This window comes from Notothenia rossii, assembly GCF_949606895.1.
Source record: "Notothenia rossii genome assembly, chromosome: 4".
NCBI lineage: Eukaryota > Metazoa > Chordata > Actinopteri > Perciformes > Nototheniidae > Notothenia > Notothenia rossii.
This window is the reverse complement of record NC_136902.1, coordinates 36174636-36201801: the sequence shown is the minus strand read 5'-3', so window position 1 is coordinate 36201801 and position 27166 is coordinate 36174636. Positions and strand designations below refer to the sequence as shown.

The window sequence follows — 27166 nt, the reverse complement described above, 5'->3', positions numbered from 1 at the left end:
AACCTAACCTGCTCCACACCAGGCTAGTCATTCAGCATAAGTTACCGTGGAGATCTAGCTCGCTAAGAAGTGAACCAGCATCGTAGGAGTTTTCCCTGAAGTTAGCTCGCTAAGCGAAAATCTGGCTTCGTCGTACAGGCCTCTGTTCTCAAGTCAAATAAACAGGGGATGAATTTTTTTTTCAACAACAACACTAATGGCATTCCCAACAGCTTCAGCTCTTCTGAATTCAGTGTTTTTTATTTAATAATCTAATATTAGTTATGAAAAATGATGATCTAAGATAGTGAAAATGTCAAAAATTATACCTGGATATAAAGCATTTTAGCTAGCTGATGTTAACACCAGTCGAAAATCCCTTCTATGACCATGTGATGCATTAGAGAGCAGCTAGCATGACTACCGACCTGGTTGTTAACCAGCCAAAGTCGGCAACTTTTAAAACTGAAACAGTACTTCTTTACTTTTCTGATTAAAAGATAATTACACAACCAATAAGAAACCGCATGTCCTCTTTGTAGCTGCTCCATGGAGAGCGGTCAGTGTCGCTGCCGCAGCCACATGGCAGGACGCCAGTGTACGCAGGTGGAGTCCAGATACTTCTTCATGGCTCTGGATCACTTCCTGTATGAGGCTGAGTTGGCCAAAATGGGACAGGTGAGCCCGCCCATATTCTGTATTAGCCAACTTTGAATTGGAGTGATTCTGTGTTTTAAATGGATATATGGATATACATTTTCAAATATCTGTATATGTGTGTGTATTGTCAGGGCTGTACACTGGAGACCAGGGAGCACCAGCAGGGTCGGCCTGCATCATGGACGGGCTTGGGGTTCGCTCGGGTCCCTGAGGGGGGCACCCTGGAGTTCTTCATCACTGACATCCCCTACTCCATGGAATATGACCTGCTGATCCGCTATGAGTCACAGGTCTGTGTTTTGAGATTAAGCACCTCTGCTTTTACATAGTCAGCTGCTCGTTTTAAAAATAAAAGTCTTCAATGAATAGTTAAGTTTTTGTGAAATCAATTCATCTAACTCTTGCTGAGAGGTATCTTTTATTCAGGGTAATTGGCTGGACTTTTTCATGGCAAAGTCACAGTGACAAAAAAACTCCAGAAAGTCACTGCGCCTTTTCAGAACATAGTCTATCTAAATAACTTTTAAATGTAATACAAATTATGTAGTTACCATTTAACAAGGTATTCAAATCAAACTGCAAACCTTTCAACTTTAATGGCCCTCCGAACAATGATTATAAACAGTTTATAAACCAATTATCAACATTTAACTATGTGTTACAAATATCTGCTGTACACATGTGACATTATAGATGTCTTGCAAAAAAATCTTAAATGTTAACACATAATTGAGTTATCGTTAACAATACTTTATGTAGTATATATTATGTTATGTGTGCCATAACAAACTTTTAATATTACTATCACATCTATTAGCAAAGTTGAATTACCTTACAATTTACTATTTAGTAATACAGGTTAATAAATGTTACCAATGTTGTTACCTTTGGAAAGAGCCTTGTTGGTCAACGTCTCGAAGCACCATTTTACTTCAAATATGTGCAGCTGTTATGTATAAACAACTCTAAAAATCAATTTAAAGCATTGGGGATTCATTTCCTATCATCGTGACATCATTATTTGAGCCTGTCCTTCTCCCCTTTCTACATTTCATGATGCTTCTGACTGCATATTAACAATATACACTGATCCTACCCAGATGCCTCGGGACTGGGAGGAGGTGCGGATAACGATAGTCCGTCCGGGGCCCATTCCCACCAGCAGCCCCTGTGGAAACACCATCCCGGACGATGACAGATTCCTCGTCTCTCTGCCGGCTGGAGCTAGGTATGAGACTCCAAGACACACACTCATTCCCACATACACAACTGCTGAATATTAACTGGGTGCTGACTGTGTCTGCTGCAGGTTCATGGTCCCTCCTCGGGCTGTGTGTCTGGAGCAAGGTGTGACCTACACCCTCCGCTTTGAGTTCAGACGCTATCAGGATGCTAACAGTGTCCTGAACGGAGCGGCGAACGCTCTCCTGCTTGTGGACTCTGTGAGAAGAATTGATTTTTTCAATGTACTCCAAAATAAGCCTCTGACTCAAAGAAATCATCGTTTTTTTAACTGTCTCTTCTCTTTTTCATAAACCTGTTCTTTGCACCAGCTTGCGTTGATGCCACGCCACTCCTCCATGGAAATGTTCACTGCGGGAGATGTAGCTTCAAACAACAGGAAGCAGACCTTTGAGCGCTACCGCTGCCACGAGAGGGCGAAGAGCGTGACCCGCCCTATGATCAGTGACACCTGCGACAAGATCATTACTAGCATGTCGGCCATCATCAATGACGGGGCTCTGCGTGAGTAAAAAAAACCTCACTGTGCCGTGTTTGACGGACACTCAACATGTTTACAATGCCGCAGGCTACTACGTTACATGACCTCTACCCTGAGCTCTGGCTGCCCTTTGGAGGAAACAAAAACATAGCCTCATTATTGGGATCAGTGAAGTGAACAGTATTAACAACATTTCTGACTTGTGGAATGTATTTATTGGCCAGGAATTTAACTTCTTATTAACATGTTATTATTATTTGACCATTTACACATCTGCTCTTCATATATCTTACAGGCATCATCCTATTTTGGTGCTAATATTTTCCCCCCAGAATTCATTATGCAGGATGTCTACATGTTTTACTTTTGAGTGCCTTCATGCCTGTCCCTCTCTGTCCTCCTCTAGCCTGTAATTGCGATCCTCAGGGGTCAATCAGCGCCATGTGTGATGTCCGTGGGGGCCAATGTCCCTGCAGGCCCAGTGTCATTGGTCAACGCTGCGATCAGTGTGCTCCGGGGACTTATGGCTTTGGACCCTCAGGCTGCATAGGTGAGAAAAAAAAACTTTTTCGTTATTTGTCTTAAGTATTTCTTGGGTTTTGTCAGACAATATGTGTATTGTAAATCAGTTTTATGTGACATAAACTGAGTCGGAGAATTATACATTTTTAGGAGTTAAGACCTTCAATTAGTTATATGCCATGCAGCTAGCGCCCTCTACTGTCTCAGTACAGAATTGCATATCTAAAGCCTCTTAACCCAAATGATTTGTAAATTATTCTCCATCCCTCTTTTCACTTTCTTTATTTTATTCCCTCCCCACTTGACGTATCCTTTTTTATTTTCTCCCTCGGTCCAGCCTGTGGTTGCAGCTTGGAAGGCGCCGTGACTCGTCTTTGTGAGAAGTTCACGGGTCAGTGCCAGTGCCGCCCTGGAGCGTTCGGTCCGCGCTGTGATGGCTGCCAGTCGGGTCACTGGGGCTTCCCCAACTGCAGACTCTGCCAGTGTAACGGACACGCAGATCAGTGTGACCAGAGGACCGGAGCCTGCATTAACTGCAGGGACAACACCGGAGGAGACAAGTGTGACAGGTGAGGCTTCAGAGAGAAGAGGCTGCAAGATATCAGGTTAGAATATATCGTGGGGAGAAAGGGATAAAAAAAGAGATTGAAAAAACAGTTTTGTTCCTCTTTCTCTGATGATGTTATAACAAAAGTATGAGTTTTATTATAGACCATTTTATGTACGTTTACTATGTTGTTTCAAAGTTGTCAGTTACAGTTTACAGAATTTAATTACATTTTTACTAGTTTTATACTATAACGTTTTTACTCTTACTTTGTCATTTCTGTAGGTGTGGCAATGGCTACTACGGTAACCCAATTTTGGGCAAAGCAGCCAATGGTCAGTGTCGCCCGTGCCAGTGTCCAGAGGGCCCCAACAGTGGACGCCACTTTGCTGCATCTTGTTACCAGGACAACCATAACCGACAAATTGTCTGCAGCTGTAACCAGGGTTACACAGGTAAGATATAAAGACCATGCTTTCTTACTGCCCATCTTTACTTATTGTGTTAGCTGTTTCTCCTCCTCAGCATCCAGATGTGTGTGGGTAAACCTTTTTATATAGAACGACAACAACACTTTTGTGTTAGTGTTTTGAGTTTTTTAACATATACAAATCCTCATCATAAGCTCTTTTCACAGCGGAATAGTATCACCTTTGGAGCTGTAGTTATTTGTAATAAATGTTGAGTTCCTCTGTGATCTAAGTCCCGTCCGAATCCTCAATGTATGGAATTTGTCAAGTAAAGATTTCACCTCAAATCACCTACCTTATTTCCCCAAAGACATAGGTCATGTGATAATATTAGTAATCAAAACATTACACGGAGATAATGTCAACTGATGATGACTTTGGATTGGAGACAGTCTTAGTCTGTCCCGTGCAAATGCACTTCCTGCAAAAAGGACCCGGTCCAATAAGATCCCCTGTTCCTAGTAGTATATGGCTTTAGTCTCAAATATATAAAGTATAACTGTGTATGTGATGTGTTTCATCAGACCAAAGTTGACCTAGTTTGTATGTTTAGATAATTATCATCTAATTGTATTGTGTCCAAATACTGCTGAGGCTGATGATGGAACTCAATGAATTTGTTATGGGACCTTTTTAGTTATTACATTTAATTCTGTGTTTTTTTTTCATCTTAACCTAAACAGAAGATGGTGAACATGGCATTATATATGCTTATATATGCAACATTATATATGCTAAAAAGAACCATGTTAGCATTGTCAATGTCTCCATGTTAGCATATGGACATTATCATTTTGCTAGAGGAAAGGTCAGGGGGTTAAAATCACTAGGAACCACCTACTGGTGACCACAAACATGTATACATCCCTGTGAAGCAGTACATCTGTATTATCCCAGTGTTATGTTTTAAGTACACTGTAAAATGTTTGGCTGTAAAATTACAGTAAATTACTGGCTACTAGTTGCATGGATTTCACAACAATTTACTGTAAATATTTCACAGTAATTGACTTTAAATATTTCACAGTAATTTACTGTAGATATTTTACAGTAAATTAGAATAAAAGTACAACTAAATACTGTGACTTTACAGTTGCCATGCCCATGGAATTACTGTGATATAGCAGTACAGCGCTGTGGTATTATGGTACCTTGCTGTACATAAATTACAGTAATTACCTGTATTTTCACATTTTACTGTAGAAGTAATGCAACACAGTGACCAGTAATTTACTGTAAATATTCAAATCTAAATAATAAGATAATATATTCTAAATTTGACTAGTTAACTACACAATTTAATCAGCTCAATCAACAAAGAAAAACAAAGAAAATGCCCATTTTAACTTATTCTTACTCCATTGAAGTGCAAAGTACATTTCACAGTGTCTTGGACATGTTGTTACGGCCCCAACCTCTACTCCGCGGTAGTGGCTCGTGCTGAGAACCGCAACATGAAAGAATACACGCAATAACGGGTACTTGGTAACGAGCATTTATTGATAATCAGCCGTTTGCTCACACAAGCGAAATGGGAAACAAAAAGAGGTCTGGAGGACTGGCCAAAAGGAACAAACAGAAGGAGGGAACCCGAGCCAGCCACACCACGGGCCGTAGGACCCAGAGCTCCCCCCTAACCAGAAATCAATTATAAACCCTATGGGAAACAAAATAAAGCCGCGAAAACTGGACTACCAGGTCCTCCAGGCTAAACATAAACACATCTGCAAAAATATGGCCTACAGCTCAAAATGGCAAAGAGGTATTCTAAGAAGAGTGTCTCCCGGCGTTAGGATAGACGAGACATCCTTCTCCTCTAGCTTCTCTTTATATATACACGGCTGAGTGGAATTTGGAACACCTGGGCAGAGGCGGAGCCAGGGGCAGACCAGGTGCACCTGGGCAGAGGCGGAGCCAGGGGCAGACCAGGTGCACCTGGGCAGCAGGGAGACAGAAAATAAAACAAGGAGGGGAGCACTTAACACATGTCTACACACATACAGACATCCACTCAAAGTCAACAATTTGTCTGGAGAATCTGCTGACATGGGGGTTTGAATTGCCATGCCTCTTTTTGGCTTTCGAGCACGTCTCAGGATTAATGCCCATGGAAGCACCTGAAAACAATAAGCCAAGACAACAATTTCACATAGATTTATATGTTGCATCGTTTATTTTACGGCACAAGCAGCGGTGCCCCTTTCAATTTAAGTAAAACCTGCACCAAAGAAAGAAATTAGTATTTAAAGCCAAGCAAGAGCGATAAAAGCAATAAAATCCCTTAATTTGTTGTGTTATCACAGAGGATGGTCTGAATACAGTATTTTACTGTGAAATAATACAGTAACATGTTGTGAAATCCTGGTAATCATTTATCCTGTACATTCACAGTAATTATCTGCCTGCATTGATTTCACTGTGAAATTCAAAATTACAGTATTATATTGTGAACATTACAGGTAAAGACTGTAAAGTGGTAAAACAGTAAGTTTTTGTAAAATATTACAGCTAAATATTGTGAAATCATGGTAATATTTCACAGTGTAAGTCTGCATTGGGTCAACTACTGATTTGACCCTCTAACAACATTGACATTTTTTAAAACTCTTATCTTTTCTTGAATCATACATCTATATGAGGTAAGAGTGATGTTTCTCACTGGGCATATTAAGGTGAATGCTAACCTGTGTAATCTCCTCCCTCCCTGTATTACTGGCACAGGGATTGTTAAACGCTCCGGGGTCACCATTTATAAGCGTGAGTAATGATGGTTGACCCCTGTCCCTCCTCCTACTCCTCCTTTCTCCACCAACCCCCCACTTGACGTCCTTATGCATGGCTTCAGCACCCCCCATTAGCGGTGCTGTGCCACAGTGCACTCGTGCCCATGTGTGAACCCCGGCTCGGAGAAGAAATGCAAACTCTTTCTAATGCTTTTATAGATACGCTTACAGGACTGTCTCAGAAAATTAGAATATTGTGATAAAGTTCTTTATTTTCTGTAATGCAATTAAAAAAACAAAAATGTCATACATTCTGGATTCATTACAAATCAACTGAAATATTGCAAGCCTTTTATTATTTTAATATTGCTGATTATGGCATACAGCTTAAGAAAACTCAAAAATCCTATCTCAAAAAATTAGAATAGTTCCTCAGACCAAGTAAAAAAAAAAGATTTATAACAGCAAAACACAATCAAACATTTGAAAATGTCCATTAATGCACTCAGTACTTGGTTGGGAATCCTTTTGCACGGATTACTGCATCAATGCGGCGTGGCATGGAGGCAATCAGCCTGTGGCATTGCTGAGGTGTTATGGATGCCCAGGATGCTTCAATAGCGGCCTTTAGCTCATTAGCATTGTTGGGTCTGGTGTCTTTCAGCTTCTTCTTCACAATACCCCACATATTCTCTATGGGGTTCAGGTCAGGGGAATTTGCAGGCCAATCGAGGACAGTAATGCCATGGTCAGTACACCAGTTACTGGTGGTTTTGGCACTGTGGGCAGGTGCCAGATCATGCTGGAAAATGAATTCCTCATCTCCATAGAGCTTTTCAGCAGACGGAAGCATGTAGTGCTCTAAAATCTCTTGGTACACAGCTGCATTTACTCTGGGCTTGATGAAACACAGTGGACCAACACCAGCAGCTGACATGGCTCCCCAAACCATCGCTGACTGTGGGAACTTCACACTGGATTTCAAGCAACTTGGATTTTGCTCCTCTCCAGCCTTTCTCCAGACTCTGGCGCCTTGACTTCCAAATGAAATACAAAACTTGCTTTCGTCTGAAAAGAGGACTTTGGACCACTGTGCAACTGTCCAGTGCTTCTTTTCCTTAGCCCAAGTCAGACGCCTCTTCCGTTGTCTTGAGTTCAGAAGTGGCTTGACCATGGGAATACGGCTATTGTAGCCCATTTCCCGGACACGTCTGTGAACAGTGACTTTTGATACCTGGACTCCAGCTTCAGTCCACTGTCTTTGAAGCTCCCCCAAATTCTGGAAGCGACTCTTCTTCACAATGCTGTTAAGGCTGCGGTCATCTCTCTTGGTTGTGCAGCGTTTCCTGCCACATTTCCCCCTTCCAACAGACTTTTTGTGGATGTGCTTTGAAACTGCACTCTGTGAACAGCTTGCTCTTTGAGAAATTTCTTTTTGTGTCTTACCCTCCTGATGGAGGGTGGCAATGACGGTCCTCTGGACAGCAGTCAGATCAGCAGTCTTCCCCATACTTGTGATTTAGTTTACTGAACCAAGCTGAGTGTTTTTCAAGGCTCAGGAAACCCTTGCAGGTGTTTCGAGTTAATTAGACGATTCAAGTGATTCGTTGAACACCCTACTAGTATACTTTTTCATGATATTCTAATATTTAGAGATAGGATATTTGAGTTTTCTTAAGCTGTATGCCATAATCAGCAATATTAAAATAATAAAAGGCTTGCAATATTTCAGTTGATTTGTAATGAATCCAGAATGTATGACATTTTTGTTTTTTTAATTGCATTACAGAAAATAAAGAACTTTATCACAATATTCTAATTTTCTGAGACAGTCCTGTAAATGATTTCAAAGCAAGATTTGAAACAGGTCTACGTAGACCATCCCAATAGACCTGATCCTGAATTATTTTAAAGTTATTGTGTCAAAAACGGTTGTTTCCGATACACCCTTGAAAGTAAAAAGACGTATTTGTTGTAATGTGTACAGTAGGGCTGCACGATTATGGGGAAAAATCTAATTGCGATTTTTCTGACAGATATTGCGATTCGATTTGCGATATTTGTTTTTAAGCGACCCAACAGAAGTTTATTGTAAAATGCGGCCATATTTCCGGCTAGGAAGGTCGCATCGACATGCTCCCATCTCTAGCACCCCCGCAGCCCGAGCTACGAGTGAAGGAACTAAACGTACATGAAACTTCCGTTGGGTTGCTTTAAAGTCAAGCTTCAGTTTAAGATTCACCCTGTAATAGATGTAAAACATGTGATGGAGCATTAATAACCTGACTCAGACGGTTTGTTTCACCAAACCATCTAGGAAAGCTCCATTGGAAGCCATTTGGAAAACTATTTCAAAAATACTTGGCAGGTGATTGGATCAATCTGTCATATTTGTATTTATTTAAAGAAGGACCATGCATACAAAAACATTAATCTCAGCAAAGAGAAGAGATGTAATATGCCAGATTATAGCTAATAGCTCATTTCCATCTTTGGTCCTCAGGCAGGTTCATAACAATCAATAAACAAATAATAACATTGCATGATCTCTATCAGTCATACAATATTAAAACCTGATTTAAGTCCAGCTCAATAAATTAATACATAGTACACTTGAAATACACTTACATGATCTCGGTCACTCAAATAATTATAAAGCCTGATTTAAATACAGGTTACGAACATAATACTTAGTACACTTCAAATACACTTAAAGGTGGGGTAGGTAAGTTTGAGAAAAAGGCTTGAGATACACTTTTTGTTATATTCCATGGAATGCTCTTAACATCCTGATAGCAATGAATATCTGAAGTGCTTTGACAAAAAAATCCATAAACAAATGTCATCTGTGGAAGCCGTAGTACTGTAAAAAGCACAACCAATCATTTTAGCCGGCCCGGCTAAAGTAACTGGATGGCCTACCTGCCTGTCAGCCTTCCATCTGTGCACAAACTTATCTCGTGCCCTCATTGGTCATGTCATGTGTGTTGGAGGAGGGGCTCTGTAAGGAAGTGGCAGATTTTTTCCGGTTGTGTATTTTCAAATTCTAGCGCACTCGAGCCGGTTTCTCAAACTTACCTACCCCACCTTTAAATAAAATATCTAAGATATAGTATGACAATACAGTTCAAATAAAAAAAACTCAGATTACGGTGTCATTAATGTTGGCATGACTGGTTGCTTAATATCATTTGTTTTGCACCATAAGAAAACGAGTTAATATCAGTACAGGTTTTAAGTTCAACTGGAAGAGTATTCCAGTGCTTGATGGCCGTAAACGGAATTGCTGATCGTCCAAAGGCAGTGCGCCTCAGAGGGATGGTTAGATCTGCATTTAATGCAGATCTGGAGTTTCTGCAACTCTGCTCACGGCGAAGCTGAAAAAAGCCCCTCAACGGTGTTGTTGTAGAATTGTGAATGATTCTGAATGCCAATTGAACTCGGGAAAGTAGAACAAGACTATCAAAACTGAAAAGTTTGTATATGGACAGTATATTGCAATGATGGTGTTTTAATGACTTTCTATCCATAACTTTTAAGGCTTGTTTATAAAGAACCTCAGGTGGTCTCATAGCAGTCTTATAGTTGCTTGGGACCAGCAGGTTATACAGTAGTGAAAATGTGATAGTATCATGGCATGCAAAAAGGTTTTCGATGCTTCTATGGTTAATGAGTTCCTAATATGTTTACATTTGAAAATGTTATATTTCAGCTTTCTAGTAATGCTTCTAATATGGCTTTCAAAAGTCAAATTGGCATCCAAGATCACTCCCAATCTGTCTATCACCTTCTATCATGGGCCACTTCTGATTGGTTAACAATGGCTGGTACATGTGGAGCACAGCACTTCTGATTGGTGTGGATGACTGACACACAAGAAGAAAAAAAAAAAAAAGTAAAAAAAAAAAATGTTATAAAAAATCGCAGGCTTTGCGATTTGATAATCGCATCATTTCAAATCGCGATTTCGATTTAAAATCGATTAATCGTTCAGCCCTAGCGTACTTGTCGGTATTTGATAATAATTTTGGGTCAACTTCTGTCTCTGTGGATGAAAAGATGTTAGGAGGTAGTTGAGCAGTCTTTGCCCTGAGAAAAAAGAAAGAGCAGTACGGATACAATGATGTAGCCGTTTGGCCAGGATAAATACACTGATAAAGCATTCCTTCTTTCTCGTCTGCGCTCTGTTCCTGCTAGACTGAAATATGCTATTGGTTATTTTCTGACCTAAAGCGACAACAAGTAAGACATAACAGTGAGGGAAAAAAGCCTAGCTTATATAATGCTTTGCTCACAAGAAGGCTAAGAAAATAACAAATTCTGGTGATAAATTCTCTTAGTTGAAATAGTTTTCCCTCCTGGGTTGACTGAATGTTTTCACAGGATAGTATTTTTCTTCAAGAACAGTAGTTTTTATTTTTTTATTGCCGATGAGCTTTAATTACTTTTGATGTATTATTGAGATAGGATTTCAAGCAGCAGATGAGCAAAATAAAGTTCACAATAATTTGTTCCAACTTGCATCTCAGGGCTTCCGTTGCTTACAGTAGTCTGACTGACGATTGCTAATGCTGTGTGGTACAGGGTATAACAGCAATTCATCACAGGTATGGTACAGATGCTAAAAACAAATAAAGCACAGCACAGTGAGGGACATTATTGTACTATTCAGACACCAGGCAAGGCTTCATGGACAAATCACAGAATGGAAGTGGCTTTTGACCAATGTTTTTTGTCTATTATGTAATCAAAAAAGATACAAATATGTTGCATTATCTCTAGAAGAAAGGTGTTATTACAAAAATTCTCAATGTATGAGGCTGTTTAACCCCTCTGAGTGATGATGCATAACAAAACGCCCTTGAAACAGCTTGGGAAATTGCATAGAGCACTCCACCCATTCTGATCCCAAATACATTTCAGGTTCAAATAACAGCAGCAAGCATCATATCTCCCTTCTCCTCTCCTTCCTGATTGTAACTCTTTTTCCTTTTTGTTGTTTCCATTCAGGAGCTCGCTGTGAGGAATGTGCTCCGGGTTATTACGGCAACCCCTCTCAACCCGGAGGCCGCTGCCAGCCGTGTCAGTGCAACAACAACATCGACATGTCAGACATGGAGGCCTGCGACAGGCGGACCGGAGAGTGCAGGAAGTGCCTCTACAACGCAGAGGGCCCCAACTGTGGCATTTGCAAGAGCAGCTACTTCGGGGACGCTTCCAGACGCAACTGCAGGAGTGAGTGAAACATTCAAAAAGAAAAAGCATTGGCTTGCATGTTAAAGTAATAATCTTAAAGTCTATTTAAATACATGTCTGTTAAAATAATATCTATTTGCCCAATAATGTGAGAGTATGGTGATTGAACTTATGGACAACTGCTGCATTTGACGTCATTCACTGAGAATGATAAAAGCTGTGCCCCCTCGAACAGATAGTAACCCCTTTAAAACGATATCATTATGCATGCTTTATTTTGCCCTTCAGAGTGCACATGTAACTTCCTGGGTACTGACCGTGAGCAGTGTATGGAGCGTGAGGACTGTGTGTGCCAGCGTGCCACAGGGCAGTGCCAATGTCTGCCGAACGTCATCGGCCTGACATGTGACCACTGCGCCCCCAACCACTGGAACCTGGCCAACGGGAAGGGATGTGACGCCTGCGGCTGTGACCCCAACAACTCTGTCACCTCATCATGTAACGAGGTAGGAAACACTTGGGGTAACACATTCAAATAGGCACATTCTATGTATACAGCATACATATGAGATATAATCATAAACATTGACAGATAGAAAATGAAATTGATGAGTCATCTTCTATTTTTCAATCTGTTGGGCAGTTCACTGGGCAGTGTCAGTGTCGTGATGGCTTTGGTGGGAAGACGTGCACAGACTGTCAGGAGAACTACTGGGGAGACCCGAGGACACAGTGCAGAGGTCAGAAACATAATGACACTGAAAGAAAAGAAAGGGGTTGTGATGAACATGTTATATAGGGCTTTATAGATGCTCAGGCGGAGAGATGGTTGCTCAGTTGTTTGTACCTCACAGTGAAAAGATACCATAGGACAAAATGCTCTCATTCACAGTTGGTTTTTAATACCTACCGAAAGTAATGCACTACAACTCTTTTATAAACCATGTAATCGTCAGTTAGGATGTTCAGGGCTGCCTCTAAGGAGGTCAGGTGACGTAGTATAAAGAGAGAATAAGTTCACATGGAGGAGAAGAGTCTATTTGAAGTGTTTCAGGATACAGGACACCCTCCACCTGAGACCACTTCCCGATGAATGCACTGTTGAGTGCATTGAGAAATTAAAGCTCATTTAGAAGAAAACACAAATGCTTTTAGTCCTTTCTATAATAGTGGTGCACTCAGCCTCTTGTGGTCAAAATGGGTAATTCAACAACAAACACAAGATAATTCACATGCCAAGGATAAAGGATTTTATTAACCTAACATTTTTTTATTTCTGCTCCAAAAAATCTGAATATTGATCACAAGTTTTATTTTCCTGATGTACTGCTCTGTGCCTCTGTATACATATGTGTAAACAAATTCGATGTTCTCATTACAAGCTTAGACCAGTTGTCTCATCACACCACATTCCCTCCTTCTCCTTCTCTCTGCAGTGTGTGACTGTGACTGGCGAGGCATCGAGTCCTCTCAGTGCAACAGGGTGACGGGCCACTGTGTGTGCCAGCAGGGGGTGTCGGGGGTCCGCTGTGACCAGTGTGCCCGAGGCTTCTCCGGACAGTTCCCCAACTGTCAGCCCTGTCACCAGTGCTTCGGGGACTGGGACCGCATTGTGCAGGTGCGGTTTGGTGCCAAAGAGGGGGTCTAATTCTCAGATGCCAATTAAGAAAGGTTGAATAACTTTTCTTCAAACTCTTTCTGTCTCGTTTCCAGGACCTAGCAGTGCGTACAAAGACTCTGGCAGAGCGTGCCCATGAAATTCAGACCACCGGGCTCACTGGGCCCTATGAGAAGGCTTTCAAGGACCTGGAGGAAAAACTGAAACGAGCTCAGGAGATTGTCAACGCGCGCAACGCCACCGCAGCAGCCGTCGCTACACTGATGGAGCTTATTGAAGATCTTAGGTACAGCTGTTGTGTCCCACTGCATTTTGAGTTTCCCAAGTAAAAATATCCATCTGAAGTCTTTCTTTCTGTGCAATGAGGTAGCAGTATAAAGATTAAGTTAGTATAAGGGAAAAAAAGTCTGTGCCACAAAGTCATAGATTATACTCTTTACTACTTGTACTGTGATATATCTGCTTTTGTCCTGACAAAAAAAGAAAAGAAAACAAACATTTTCTTTACTGTTTACTAAATGCAGTGGGAATTTCAATTGTTTCTCAGTCGGGATTAGCAACAACGTTGATTTAAATGCATGATGTTTTTGTGCAGAATACCAAGAAAATAGCATAGTCATATAGGGCAATATGAGCAAAACTGGCTCAATCTGGCAGATTGTTCAAAAAAATAAAAGCCTGATATTATATTGAAAAGGAATCCAACTTTGATACAACCAACGTTAATATCTAGGTCGTCTCCGATACCGAGCTCCAATGCTGAAAAACGGCTGTCCTGCCTTTAGGACTAACCCCCCAGAATCTACACGCAAGATCACCATAATCTGTTTAGGGGGGCCGCTAACAGCGTGGCCTCTAACACCAACTGCCCGTCGTATCACTTATTTCAAGCACTAAAGCGTCGGATGTCCGACTGCCAGGATAGCAAACGGAGTTTGTAGTGCAGTAGGTGTTGGTGAGCTGGTAAGACCCCAGAGCAGTATCTAAACTGCCCCTGGAGGAGAAACCCGTGTCGTTGGGAGACTCCCTGGCAATTAGGGCAGCTTCAGGACCCACAATCCCTAACCCCCTCTTTAGAACTTTAGTTATGCCAATTAAAACAATGCAAGTGTAAAATCAAACATAGCCAGAGTCAAACACTAATATCACAGCAGTGACATTACCACACCAGCAGAGCACATGTCATATTTCAGCATCAATCAAAACCACATCAACCACAGTAACCAATATGAAACTAAAGCTTAACCTTAGCAGGGTTTCTATTTCCCTTAAACCAGCGTTTTTCAAAGTGTGAGGTGCGCCTCCCCTGGGGGGTGCCAGGGAGCTTCAGGGGAGGCGCAGCGTGAGACACAAAAGAACGAGAAAAAGACGAGTAAAGTGACACTTGCCCACTTGTGGCTGTCTGTGGAGACCGAGTTCCCCCACCTCGCCAAAAAGGCTGTAAAAGTGCTCATTCCCTTCACCTCCACCTACCTGTGTGAGTGCAGGTTTTCCGCATTGACTTTGATCAAAAGGAAGTACCGGTCAAGGCTGCAGCCAGAGGATGATCTGCGTTTATTCCTCTGTGCATCAAAGACGCAGACTCATTGTTCCCACTAAAGTAGGGGTGAGTGTAATAAGGAGGCAAAGTTGACGTTCAGTGTGTTGCCGGGAGCATATAAGGATTTATCCACCATGTTGAAAATGTTAAAAAAAATATGTCTTGAGAACACGGCGTGCGGAAATATACGGGTCGTGCTGCAGCTAGATGTGCCTGTCCTCTGTAAGAAGGTGTCGGCGACTGACATGCAAGGAAGAACGGCTGTCCACAGGCTGTTCCAACTTTAACAACTGTATTAACTTCCAGGGTAGTGAATTGAACATGCAATTGTAATTGGGTGTGTGGTATATTTTCATGCACGGACACGCATGTTCCACAACACACAAACTGAACACTCAATTTTCCGATCGCTACCAGTGTCCTTGCGATCTTGTCATAATAACAAGTGCACGTTACTGATGCAATATGGTTGAGACCATTCGGGCTTATTCTAGAGGGGTGCAAGGAATAGTCCAAGTAGTGGGGGAGTTTTATACAATATGTTTAAAACATAAAAATAAAAAAGGTTTAAAAAAGTTATTGTTTAATGTTTTAAGGAGGTGACGCTACTCAGCCAATCAAATCGGTGCAGTCAGGACGATAGATTCAAAAACACACAGAGACACGACAAGAGGAGAGAAACAGTCGGAGTAATTTCAAATGGCGGAAGGTAGACAGCGAAAACAGAGCATTTAATTACATTTTCTCTTACTGGACCTCTTTGAAATGCAATTGAATACCCCTGCATTATAGCAACAATAATAATAATAACAGCAATAATAATTGGGAGGGGGGGCGCGGCTGTTCTTATGTTCTCTGAGGGGAGGCTCACCTACCCACACTTTGAAAACCCCTGCCTTAAACAATTTGAAGTCCAAATGATCAGCTACTGTCAGCCTTTTCCAAGGAAAGGTGTTCTTACCTCACTCTAAGACCAAGGAGATACTTTCAGAGACCAACAGAGAGACCAGGAATTGGGTAAAAATGTACAAAGCGGTTTTATCAGGTTTAAAAAAGCAAATTGACATGTAAAGAATTTAGATTTATTTTAACTTAAATTTTTAAAATATTCAAAATGTAAACTTTAATTTATTTACAGAAACAATCAATCAATCAACAACTTTATTAATCCCACAAGGGGCAATTGGTTATGAGAGCTTATGTCATGTACACAGGCAGGAACATACAGGTGTGCATTGTTGTCCTCAATCGTTGTAACCGTTGTCAAGGTGTCAAAAACCACAACGCCTTCCTACAATTTTGGTGGAAACTTTTATGCTTTGCTTGCACATTCTAAATTGCACAATTTGGATAGGTCAAAAGTTCAGGATGTACTGTCTGGTTTCATATTTCTAGTAAGACATTATTGAGAAATACTTCCTTTCCATCAAACCAAATTAAAGCCAATTTAGCATTTATTTATCAATGGTAAGCTTAATAGAGGTAGGTGAGGTACGTGAGGTCCGTGAGGTCTGTCACGGCCACCTAAACAGCAGATCTGTCAACAATATAATGCAATATTTTATGCTATAATGGCTATGGGATCAACATTTTGGAAAAATAATTCCGTGTCTGTAATTTAGATACACATTTTATGATTGTATTAGTAATTATAAGAGCTTAAGTTAAACTTCCAAAAAGAAAAGAAAAAAGAGAAAAATATCGTACAACCTTGCCAAATGCACAGCCAAAAGATTCGAACAATTAAACAGCCGAAATTACCCTGGTGAGGCACAGGTAAAAATCATATCAGGATTATAATTCTCATTCCTCCACCACTGCTTGTATTTCCCTGCAGAGCACAGATCGGTGAGACCACTGACGCCCTGAACCGTCTGGAGGGAGACCTCACGGTCGTGCAGGACGGCAACTCTGAGGCCAGCAAGGATCTGAGCGCTCTGGAGAGAGAGGCTAAAGAGCTGAACCTCACCTCCCAGCAGCTGCACCGCCAACTGGACACCCTGAAAAACTCCAACTTCCTAGGTGAGGAAAAAGAGGAGAAGGATCTTTCAAATCACTTTACATAATGCCTAAGGACAAGAGACTTGAAGTCCCAGCTAGCATCAGGAGCTAATGCCAGACTACTAACACACATTTACATTGACTCAGGCCTTCATATGGCTGGCAAACCTCTGAGAATGTGTCTGAAACCGCTGTAAGCTTTTAGTTTTCTTTTCAATCCTTAAATGTACTCCAGCAACAGTTTGATTGATCTGAAATGTGGTTTCCTCTAGGTGCGTACGACAGCGTCCGTATCTCCTACAACAAGTCTCGTGATGCGGAGCGCCGTGCCAACGAGTCAACGACCACCAAGCCCAGCACGGTCAGCCAATCAGCAGACACTCGCCGCCGCACCGAGCGCCTCATCTCCGCCAAGAAGGACGACTTCAACCGTAAAAATGCTGCCAACAAGCGCGCGCTTGGAGATCTCAACAACAGAGCACAGGGCCTGGACCTCAAGAAGATCAATGAGAAGGTTTGAACACATGCTTCTTGATTTGAAGCAGCTGTTAAAACTAATTAAATGTGATAGCATTAATGTGTGAAGCCATACATACAGTGAAGTGCTGAGAAAAGATATCTGGACATCTTTTTTTTAAGTCTGATCTAAATTCTGTTTTTCTTTCTCCTGTGTCTCTTGTGACAATTGAACAGGTGAAAACAATTGAACATAAAGTACCTATAGTGTTATTCAATATTACTATCCTCCTTTGTGTCTAGAAATGAATTTGAATAGGCGCTAATCTGCTGTTAGCATTAACTATACAGATGTTATGTTGTAGTGGTGTACTACAGCTTCCTAAAATACACCAAAAATATGAAAATCCCCTGCCAAAACATTAGAAATATCTTAGAAAGATTATCCATGCTTAACCTTTTTTCAACCGTTCAGATCAGACCCAGAAATTGGATCCCCAGATGATAGTATTATAATGTCCATGTATTTTGACTTTGTGTCTATTTGTATAATATATATTTTGTAATCAATATGAAGTAAAAAAAAAAAAACATTTATTGATTTGATTGAAAGGTGGCTTCTTCACCTAACCCAGTGGTTCTCAAACTTTTTCTGTCATTCCCCACTTTGAACAGGTGGGCCTTTTCAAGCCCCACCTGTTCCTCATCGCTCCAATCAAATGGTAGGCCAAGCTTAAAATGGTCAAATGTATCGTTCTTGATCAGGGGTCTCCAACCTTTTTTAGGATGAGAGCTACTTTCAAAAAATAAATGAAGTCGTGAGCTACTTTTACTCCTCTTGTTAGTTTTTTGCAGTGTATATATTTAGCACATTTTAACATTATTATTATATGCTTAACTTTAACCTTTGTGTGCTGTTTGGGTCTGTGGGACCCGGTTTGAGTGTTTACTGAAAGAAAATGTATGCAATTTAATTATTTTAACCTGCTTTATTTGCGGGTGGACCTCACATCCTCTCGGGGGGTCCGGGGGCTTTCTTTTTATTTATGCATATTTTACTAATCACTCCCCTTTTAAACTGTTTTTATTTTTTACTGTCCTATAGTACACATTGGAATGATTTCTTACTTTATTTTTTACACCTAGGCTATATTAAATAGATAAAGGTGTGCTCTCTCGCTCTCTCTCTCTCTCTGTCGCCTAGCTCACAAAGGCTGTGTGCTCCTCCGTGGCGATGACGGCTTGCGTTACAAAATAATAATAAACATAGTCCTATTTGTAAAGTGGGGGGACACAAACGGGATTTCGAAAAGTGTCACGGGTAAACTCCTTATGAAGTGGTGAGATGCCTCTCCACATTAATTTTCTTCCCCACTGCAACGCTGTGTGTGTGTGTGTGTGTGTGTGTGTGTGTGTGTGTGTGTGTGTGTGTGTGTGTGTGTGTGTGTGTGTGTGTGTGTGTGTGTGTGTGTGTGTGTGTGTGTGTGTGTGTGTGTGTGTGTGTGTGTGTGTGTGTGTGTGTGTGTGTGTGTGTGTGTGTGTGTCACATGTGTGTATGAGAGATTTTTACATATGTCTGTAAATGATTTTGGTTTCAGTTGTGTGTGTGTGAGCCGGCTCGGATTGGCCATCGGGAGATTCGGAACTTTTACCGGTGGGCCTATAGTCCAAAGCTGTTATTGCAGTCACTGCAACTCGACTAAGCTAGTTCATATTATGTAAATATGTTCTCTTAGACAACAGCTAATTACCTTTACTGTTAGCATTAGCTAAGGCTAGACTCGGCTATCTCAGTAGCTTTTTACTTATTTATCTCTCTATGAAAATTTTAAATGCAGAAGTGATCAATTTCTATGGTGTAATATTTATGTATATGATGACACAATATGAAAAGACAACTCTGTTATCAGGTGTGAGTTTATTGCCTGACCCTTTGCATGCAAATTAAATGTATGTTCCACTGTCCCTACAGGTGTGCGGCGCCCCGGGTGACGTTCCCTGTGGTGAAAGTCCTTGTGGGGGTGCAGGTTGCCGTGACGATGAAGGGAACCGTCACTGTGGAGGCCTGAACTGTAACGGTGCTGTGGCTGTCGCAGACAACGCCCTGGAGAGATCGAAACATGCAGCGAAGGAGCTGAACAAAGCCATGGGAGAGGTGGAGGGACTCTTCACTAAGGTATGGAGGCTCATGTAGCTCTGTAGTGTTTTGTTTTTAGTTTTTTTAGGTAAATATATCCCGTGGGTCCATTTTAAAATAGTTGCTCTTGTTTGAACTATTTACCACGCTTGGATAGATCAATGGTTAGCAACAACTTTGATATTATTGGATATGTATTTCTTTGTGCAGGAAACAAGGTAATGCATGTTTTGTCCCCTAAGGCAGACGTTAGAAAATGGCATAATCTGATGGAAATGTTATTCTATCTGTTCAAGTCCCGATGTAATATATTGAATGATTTTAAACTGTTTTTATTTGTATCATTGTTTATTGGGGTTCTCAGGTAAAAACACAGCTGAACAATTGGGGAAAAGTATTTTAAGTACTAGGTATAAAGAAGAATAACATTTATCACAAGATTAGTTCACAAAGTAAGAAAATCGACATACTAGAATAAACTAATCCAGAAGCCTTTATCACATAAACAATTCCTGGAAAGCGTTGTTAAGAAACCACAGTTATGGTGAATAAGTTGTATCTTTCAGTCTGTTGTTACTCTCTAAGCATTCCTGTGTTTCTTACAGGTGGCAGACGCCAAGACTAAGGCAGAGGAGGCCAAAGAAAAAGCCCAAGCAGCTCTAGACAAAGCCACAGCCACAAAGAACAAAGTGGAGCGCTCCAACAACGACCTGAGAGACCTCATCAAGCAGATCAGAGAGTTCCTCACTCGTAAGTCTGCAGGGTTCTTACAAAGTTACCAACAACAGGTTTAATGTTTATGGTGCCTTCTAATCAACCCCTATGTCTCTCTCTCAGAGGAGGGTGCAGACCCAGACAGCATTGAGGCCGTGGCCAACCGCGTGTTGGAGCTCTCCATCCCCGCCTCCCCCCTGCAGATCAGACACCTCGCTGATGAAATCAAAGAACGAGTCCGCAGCCTCTCCAACGTGGACGCCATCCTGCAGCAGACGCAGGGTGACGTCCGCAGAGCGGAGCAGCTGCTGCTGGACGCCAAGAGGGCCAGGTAGGTGGAGAATAGATCGACTTCAGAACAAATGCATGTTAGAGAATTATTTGATCTAACAAAGAGCTCCTGTATTTATGGATGCAGGCACAGTGCAGAGGGAGTGAAGACGACAGCGGAGACAGTTAAGCAGGCGCTGGCCGGCGCTCAGACGGCTCAGACGTCCGCAGAGAAGGCCATCGCCAGAGCCAAGGCTGACATCGGGGACACTGAAGCCCGTCTGGTGCAGGTACAGTAACAAACTAAAACCCCAAACAGGAAAACCTTTATTGGTTTGACAGGCGCTTTTTGATTAGATTAAAGGTTGTTACATATTTTGTTCAACAGCACACAAAGTGTTTAATCGGTGTTTCCTCTTTTATTTAGTTTTTTACATATTTTCCTTTATTACCGATAACATTACAGGACCAGTTCAAACACTTATCTTTGGCTAGATACTTTTCATAAATGTTTCAGATTTCTTTGAGTTTCATTATTGACCACAATAAAAAAAGAGAAAAAATTAAAGAAATCTGTGCTCATTCAAAGTATGTGTGATGAAGGGCATTTCATTATATTTTATAATAAAGACGTATTTTTGATGTATTGGCAAACAAAAAAATTAACAGAGGTTGGTATAGGTATCTTCTTTGAAAATCACAGTTGGTGCATCCCTACTAGTCATGATATTATTTCAAAAGGATCAGAATTCACTCTGCCTGTGCATGCTCTCCTCAGATCGAGTCAGAGACCTCCAACAATGAGAAGGACCTGACGGAGGCCATGGACCGGCTGGGAACCCTGGGGCAGGAGATCGCTGCCCTGAAGACCAAACGGGCCAACAACAGCATGGCAGCAGCCCGAGCAGAGGAGACTGCCACCATGGCGCGAGACAAAGCAAACGAGGCCAAGCAGGTGTGTGTTTGTCTGTGTTTCTGTACATCTAATTAAAAGTGTAAACAATTGTTAAATACAAAATGTCTCACCTGTCTGATTGCTCAGATTCTAGACGGCCAGCTGACAGATAAATACCATGAGGTGCAGCAGCGGGTCGACACAAAGGCCAAGGCTGTGCAGGAAGCAAAGAAAAAGGCAGAGAGGCTCCGAGATGAAGCAAAGGAGCTTCTGAAAGATGCCCAGGACAAGCTCCAGAGGCTAGCAGGTGCTCAATAATATCTGTGTGTTTTTGGAGATGGACACTAAGAGATGTGTTGTTTAAAAAATGTATGTTTTTTATCCTCTCAAAGACACAAAGCTCAAAGAATCTTAAACAGTCTTATGACAAATAATTGACTGTTCGTTTACTATTCACATAAACTATTTTGATGCAAGATAAAACAGCAACAGGTTGGTGCTAGGGATGGGAATTTGAAAGCAAATGTATATTCGAATATTCGACCCCCCAAAAAACGGTTAACCGGTCAACCGAAATGTACATATCCTATAAAAAAAAAATTCTTGGAAATAAATACATACATATTCAAATAAGTGTATAAACCAAGTCGAATTTGTCAAATGTGTAGGGAGGCAGCAGCCATATCATTGGCTAGAACTAGCTAGATCTGATGGATTTGGACATAAACACGAGTGAAGTATAACCGGACGCGAGAGAGAGAGAGACCTGCACCTGCAGCTCTGCCCGCTGTGAGGGACCGGTGAGCGGAGCAAAACACACCTTTAGACGTCAACTAACACATTTATTTATGGCACTGTCGTATATATATACATTGAATTATTCAATTTGATAATATGTAATCAACTTAGGCATCACTCCCCAAAAAAAAAAAAATTTAATAAAAATATTCATAACTCATATTCGAATACATGAATAATTATTCGAATACCTGAATAATTTCGATTAATCGTTCCCATCCCTAGTGCAATTGAAAGCACTTTATGAGTGACTGGCAAGCTTGATATTAACTGACTTGATGAGACTTATACAATTATAAAAAGAATAAAATAGATGAAAAAGCAAAGACCCTTAAATAGATCCTTGAGGATCCCCACAAGTAATTTGACAGTGTTTTAAGAAATGACACTTATTTATAGACTAATGGCTTTTCTAGTATTATTTATTAAATCCTATTATTTATTTGTTATTACCTTCATTATCTACTTTTGTTAATTTTTATAAATGTGTTATTCACTGTGTTTTATGAACATTTGTTTTCCTTCATAATTGTATTTAGGCTTTGGGAGTATACAGTACATCATGCTAAAAAAGCCTTATGAATTTAATTGAAATAATTGATAGGAGGCCACTTGAACAGTTCAAGACGAGCCTAAGCATTCCTTGGTTCTTTTTAAAGGATTTAGTGATTAACAGTATCTTAACAAATGCGCAGATCAAGTAAAACGAGTTGAGAATGGCTTACAGTAGCACCAAATTCTGTTAATGACCCACTGTGTAACCATATCTAACCTTATTGCGTCCCGCAGAGCTTGAGAAAAGCTACGAGGAGAACCAGAGGAGGCTGGAGGGGAAAGCTCGTCAGCTGGATGGCCTGGAGGACAAGATGAAAGCCATCCTCACCGACATCAACAAACAAATCCAGATCTACAACACATGCCAGTAACACACTGCTGGAAAATATCATAAAGAAACATGTGCATTATTGTATTATTCTGGCATTTGATCCAGGTACATTAACTGTACAAAAGACTTTGAAGACATACTAAATAATAGGCGTATTCTACCAATCTGCAAGTCAATCTGCATATTAAGTGCAAATATCTGTCAGGTAATATAATATCACATATGTAATTTTTATTTGTGCACATTATTTTTGTTTTTCAAATAATCTGGAAAAGTGTGTTTTTAAAAGGTATGTTTTGAACATGAAAAAGGAAAACTATATTTAAGAAAAATTTCAATTGCAATCAAATTTGAGTGAAAGCAATGCAATACAAACAATCTGCAGTTTAACCATTAGAGTGACTGTTGAGCCGGTCAATATAATATTCTCAAAATGTTCTCTATGAAGTCTCTGTAACTACTGGAAGTATAATCTGAGCTGTGCTCATCGCGAGAGAATTTTATGTATCCTGTAGTGCACAGTGGCTTCTTTCAGTATGAAACACAACCATTCTTGGGTACATGAGGAAAAAAACATCTGTTTGATCGTTTAAATTCACAAGTAAGAATAATAATGCTTTAATCATTTTTTGCCAAAAATATTATACAAGGTTATATTCAAGATCCATGTTAGGATCATGCATTTTACAGAATGGAGAGATAACCAGGGTCATTGCATTTTTATGAATTTGGACATGAATGTATTTCGAATGCACTCTGCCTTTATACAAATGATGTGACAATTTTTATGTGAAAATATAACAAACATGTTGTCATTGCCAAGCCAATAGATATTACCAGCGGTGTTTTCATGTCTGGAGTAAGATATGCCTATTACCAGATACGAATACATTGTAAAATGAGCGTATGCTAACAGCGAATGCTAGAAGCGTACATTCTAGCCCACAGCTGTAATGGTGCTTTGTCTGGTCAGTCTTCCTATCTGTCTCTAAATGAGTTAACTTTGGTCTACAGTGAAATATCTCAACTGTTATTTATATCTGATGAACAAAAAAGTGTTAAAGACTAGCTGAAATTCCCTCGAAAAACTAAATTGAGAATGCAGTTTAGTTGTATGGGGATGTCCTTTTGTTGAAAAAGGGTTGGTAAATTAACTCCTTTTATATTGTGGTAACAAAAAGGCATTATCATTGGAAAATATCCAACTATTCCTTTTAGCATGAACAAGATTATTTCTTATGAATGCTAAACTAATGATGCACAGATTGTGAATGTTTGTATCAAATGTACTGTGATGAAATATATACAATATGCAGTAATGGATAGCAGTTTTTCAGTGTTTAATTTTGCCTTATAGAGTGGACATTTATATCCATGTGCTATTTGCATGACTATTTGTGTTTTCTGAAACATATACCAAAAACTAACTTTCCTCAGATCGCCATTCAACTGCTGCCAAGTGATTTTATAACTAATTCCCAAAGCAAGACACCAAAAATAACTTGAGTTTAACTGTATACAGTTTTGTGAATAAAGGTTGGATAACTTAACAACTCTCTGTGTCGAAGTAGCTTCTTTGAGCATCTTTATCAGGAGTTATTTAATGGTTTATATGAATACTCAATTCTGATTGGTAAATGTGGACATTTCAGAGGTTAATACTCGCTAACACAACTCTGCTAAGGATCAAGTGACCCCTAGCAGAGGTTTGCTAATAATGATTAAGGGACAGGGGCGGATCTAGAAAAATATTATTACATGGGGTGGCAAGAGGGCGGCAGGAGATTTTGAGGGGTGGCATCCCCTGGCAGAAGTACAGTATATGCTGATTTAGTCGAAGTCATATCAATCAATGTTAACTTGGAAATCCACAATATTGATATTTTAACTCAATAACATTAGGTGACATTATTGTGGCACATCAGTGAATCCTTAAATATAAATATATACAGTGGCAGACATAATTTAATGAATTTTAAATGAACTATAACTGAATGACTTTGTTTCACTCTTAGACCAGCAGGGGTTCCAAATATATGCAGACTGCTGCAATAAGTACATTAATTAACTGTCTCATTGATGTTTGTCTGAATTAATATGATAATATTAACAATCATACCTTTCCTATCAGCTGTCAATCACTTTTATGATTCACATATTCAGTGTTATTATTAAATAAACTATATTTTTTGGACGAGTTAATGATAAATGCTCCTCAAGATGCTTGCTCACCCTCCTTCAAATTTGAAAGACAAGTCATTACGATCATATATCAAAATTCAAAGGAACAGTTCAGCGCCCCACAAATTTACTGCAAACAGTTACAACCTTGACTTTACATCAGAAAGAACAAACACTAAAGAAGTGACTAACGGCATCAGTTAGGGTTAAAAAACGTGTATTCAGCCAAAAAATATACATCGCTGCAGTTATTATCCAGTGGAAAGTCCTTACCTACTGGCCTAGTTCAAAGTGGTTACTCTTTTTTGGCTGGGCGGTGTAGTTTTACACTCCGTCTTATTTGACTTTCTCAGGACTTAAAACAGTTTTTTGGGGGCAGACCCCCACAAAGAAAAAATATATACACACATACAAGATCATCACCTTAACAGTTTTTTATGCTCATCCGTGAGCAGAGCATCAAGTTGGCATGCCTATAGAGAGGTGAAGTCCCTCCCTTTCCGGGGGACCTCCATGCAGTGTTAATTTTGGCAGCTGTTTTTGATTTAGTCTTTAGACGAAAATTGTTATTAGTTTTAGTTACATTTTAGTCATTCCTATCCTTCATAGTTTTAGTCTAGTTTTAGTCGACGAAAACTCAAAACGTTTTAGTCTACTTTTAGTTGATGAAAAATTACATTTTTGTCAACTTTTAGTCAAAATGTTTTCTCTCTTTAAACCAATTCAGTTAATACAGGTAGGCCTATCTGAAATTGGAATCAATGTTACAGTATCAAGTGTTGAAATTCGTAAAGCAACATTTCACTCTCTTAACACTTTATTTGTGTAGTGTAATATCTAGGGATGGGTATCGTTAAGGTTTTCTACGGTACTACTAGTCTTATCGATACTGCTTATCGATCCAGTACTTTAACGTATTCTTGTATTTACCTTTTGAAAAACTAACAAATTGTTAACCGAATTAATTGCTTTATTTAAATGTGAAATAAATGAAATATATATAATTATGTTAAAATATTGTACTGTACTTGAGTACAATGTTGAGGTACTTGTACTTTACTGGGGTATTTAAATATGTTGCTACTGTGTATATACTCCACAACATGTATTTAATACCTTTAGTTACTGTACAGATGTGGATGCATGATGCGAAATCTAATCAAGTGTTAAATCAGACTTTAGTTCCACCTGGAGTAAATTCACAAGCTACCCTGCAGTATACAAAGTCATTCAACCTTGAAGGACTCCAGCCTGTGTCCCACTCCTTTCTGGAGAGACAGCAAGCGCATTTCGTGGCATCTGCGGGCAGTGGCAAGTACTTCCAGCATCTGCCACGGAGGCCGCTACTCCGTGGTATCTGTGGCAAGTATATGCCACAGATGTGGTATCTGTGGCAAGTATATGCCACAGATGCCACAACTTGCCGTGGCAAGCATATGCCACAACTTATATATGCCACAACTTGCCGTGGCAAGTATATGCCACAACTTGCCGTGGCAAGTAAATGCCACAAGTTAAGAGTTAAGAGAAGGTTTACGGTAGCTGCCACTCGCTTTCCGTGGCAAATGCTGATATTTAAACCCGTATTTATCGCGTAAAATGTCGCTGTTTTGGCATGACTTTATCGGACTGATCTGTACAGAAGACTGATGATCTGTTACTGATGGTCCGATCATATTTTTCAAAAAGATTAAACATTATATGTTCTATAGATTTTACTTGGAGAACGTGGTTTGTTAAAATAAATAAACGTGCTATTTTTATGATAATACTCAGATATATTATTAGTAAGTTGACATAAAGATCTAACATTGTTGACCAAAGTTGGGAAATAGGCTAACTTGTATACT

The 27166-nt window shown here is 40.2% G+C and overlaps 1 protein-coding gene across 2 annotated transcripts in view; it reads left to right on the top strand.

Moving 5' to 3' along the window:
- lamb2 (laminin, beta 2 (laminin S)) overlaps positions 1-24688 on the top strand; it is a 103059-nt gene extending 78371 nt beyond the window's left edge. The window contains exons 14-36 of one of the 2 annotated variants that reach the window (XM_079678963.1): positions 522-657; positions 771-929; positions 1740-1867; positions 1949-2081; positions 2193-2385; positions 2769-2912; positions 3222-3453; positions 3717-3886; positions 6623-6658; positions 11635-11859; positions 12109-12326; positions 12464-12560; positions 13257-13438; positions 13534-13724; positions 16816-17000; positions 17252-17493; positions 19408-19611; positions 20178-20322; positions 20410-20617; positions 20705-20846; positions 21335-21511; positions 21599-21758; positions 23039-24688. In XM_079678963.1, coding sequence (XP_079535089.1) covers positions 522-657; positions 771-929; positions 1740-1867; positions 1949-2081; positions 2193-2385; positions 2769-2912; positions 3222-3453; positions 3717-3886; positions 6623-6658; positions 11635-11859; positions 12109-12326; positions 12464-12560; positions 13257-13438; positions 13534-13724; positions 16816-17000; positions 17252-17493; positions 19408-19611; positions 20178-20322; positions 20410-20617; positions 20705-20846; positions 21335-21511; positions 21599-21758; positions 23039-23175 — 3844 coding nt within the window. In that variant the 3' untranslated portion in view covers positions 23176-24688. The remainder of the gene's footprint in view (positions 1-521; positions 658-770; positions 930-1739; positions 1868-1948; positions 2082-2192; positions 2386-2768; positions 2913-3221; positions 3454-3716; positions 3887-6622; positions 6659-11634; positions 11860-12108; positions 12327-12463; positions 12561-13256; positions 13439-13533; positions 13725-16815; positions 17001-17251; positions 17494-19407; positions 19612-20177; positions 20323-20409; positions 20618-20704; positions 20847-21334; positions 21512-21598; positions 21759-23038) is intronic. The other variant, XM_079678964.1, reaches the window with a different exon arrangement.
- The last annotated feature ends 2478 nt before the right edge of the window (positions 24689-27166 follow it).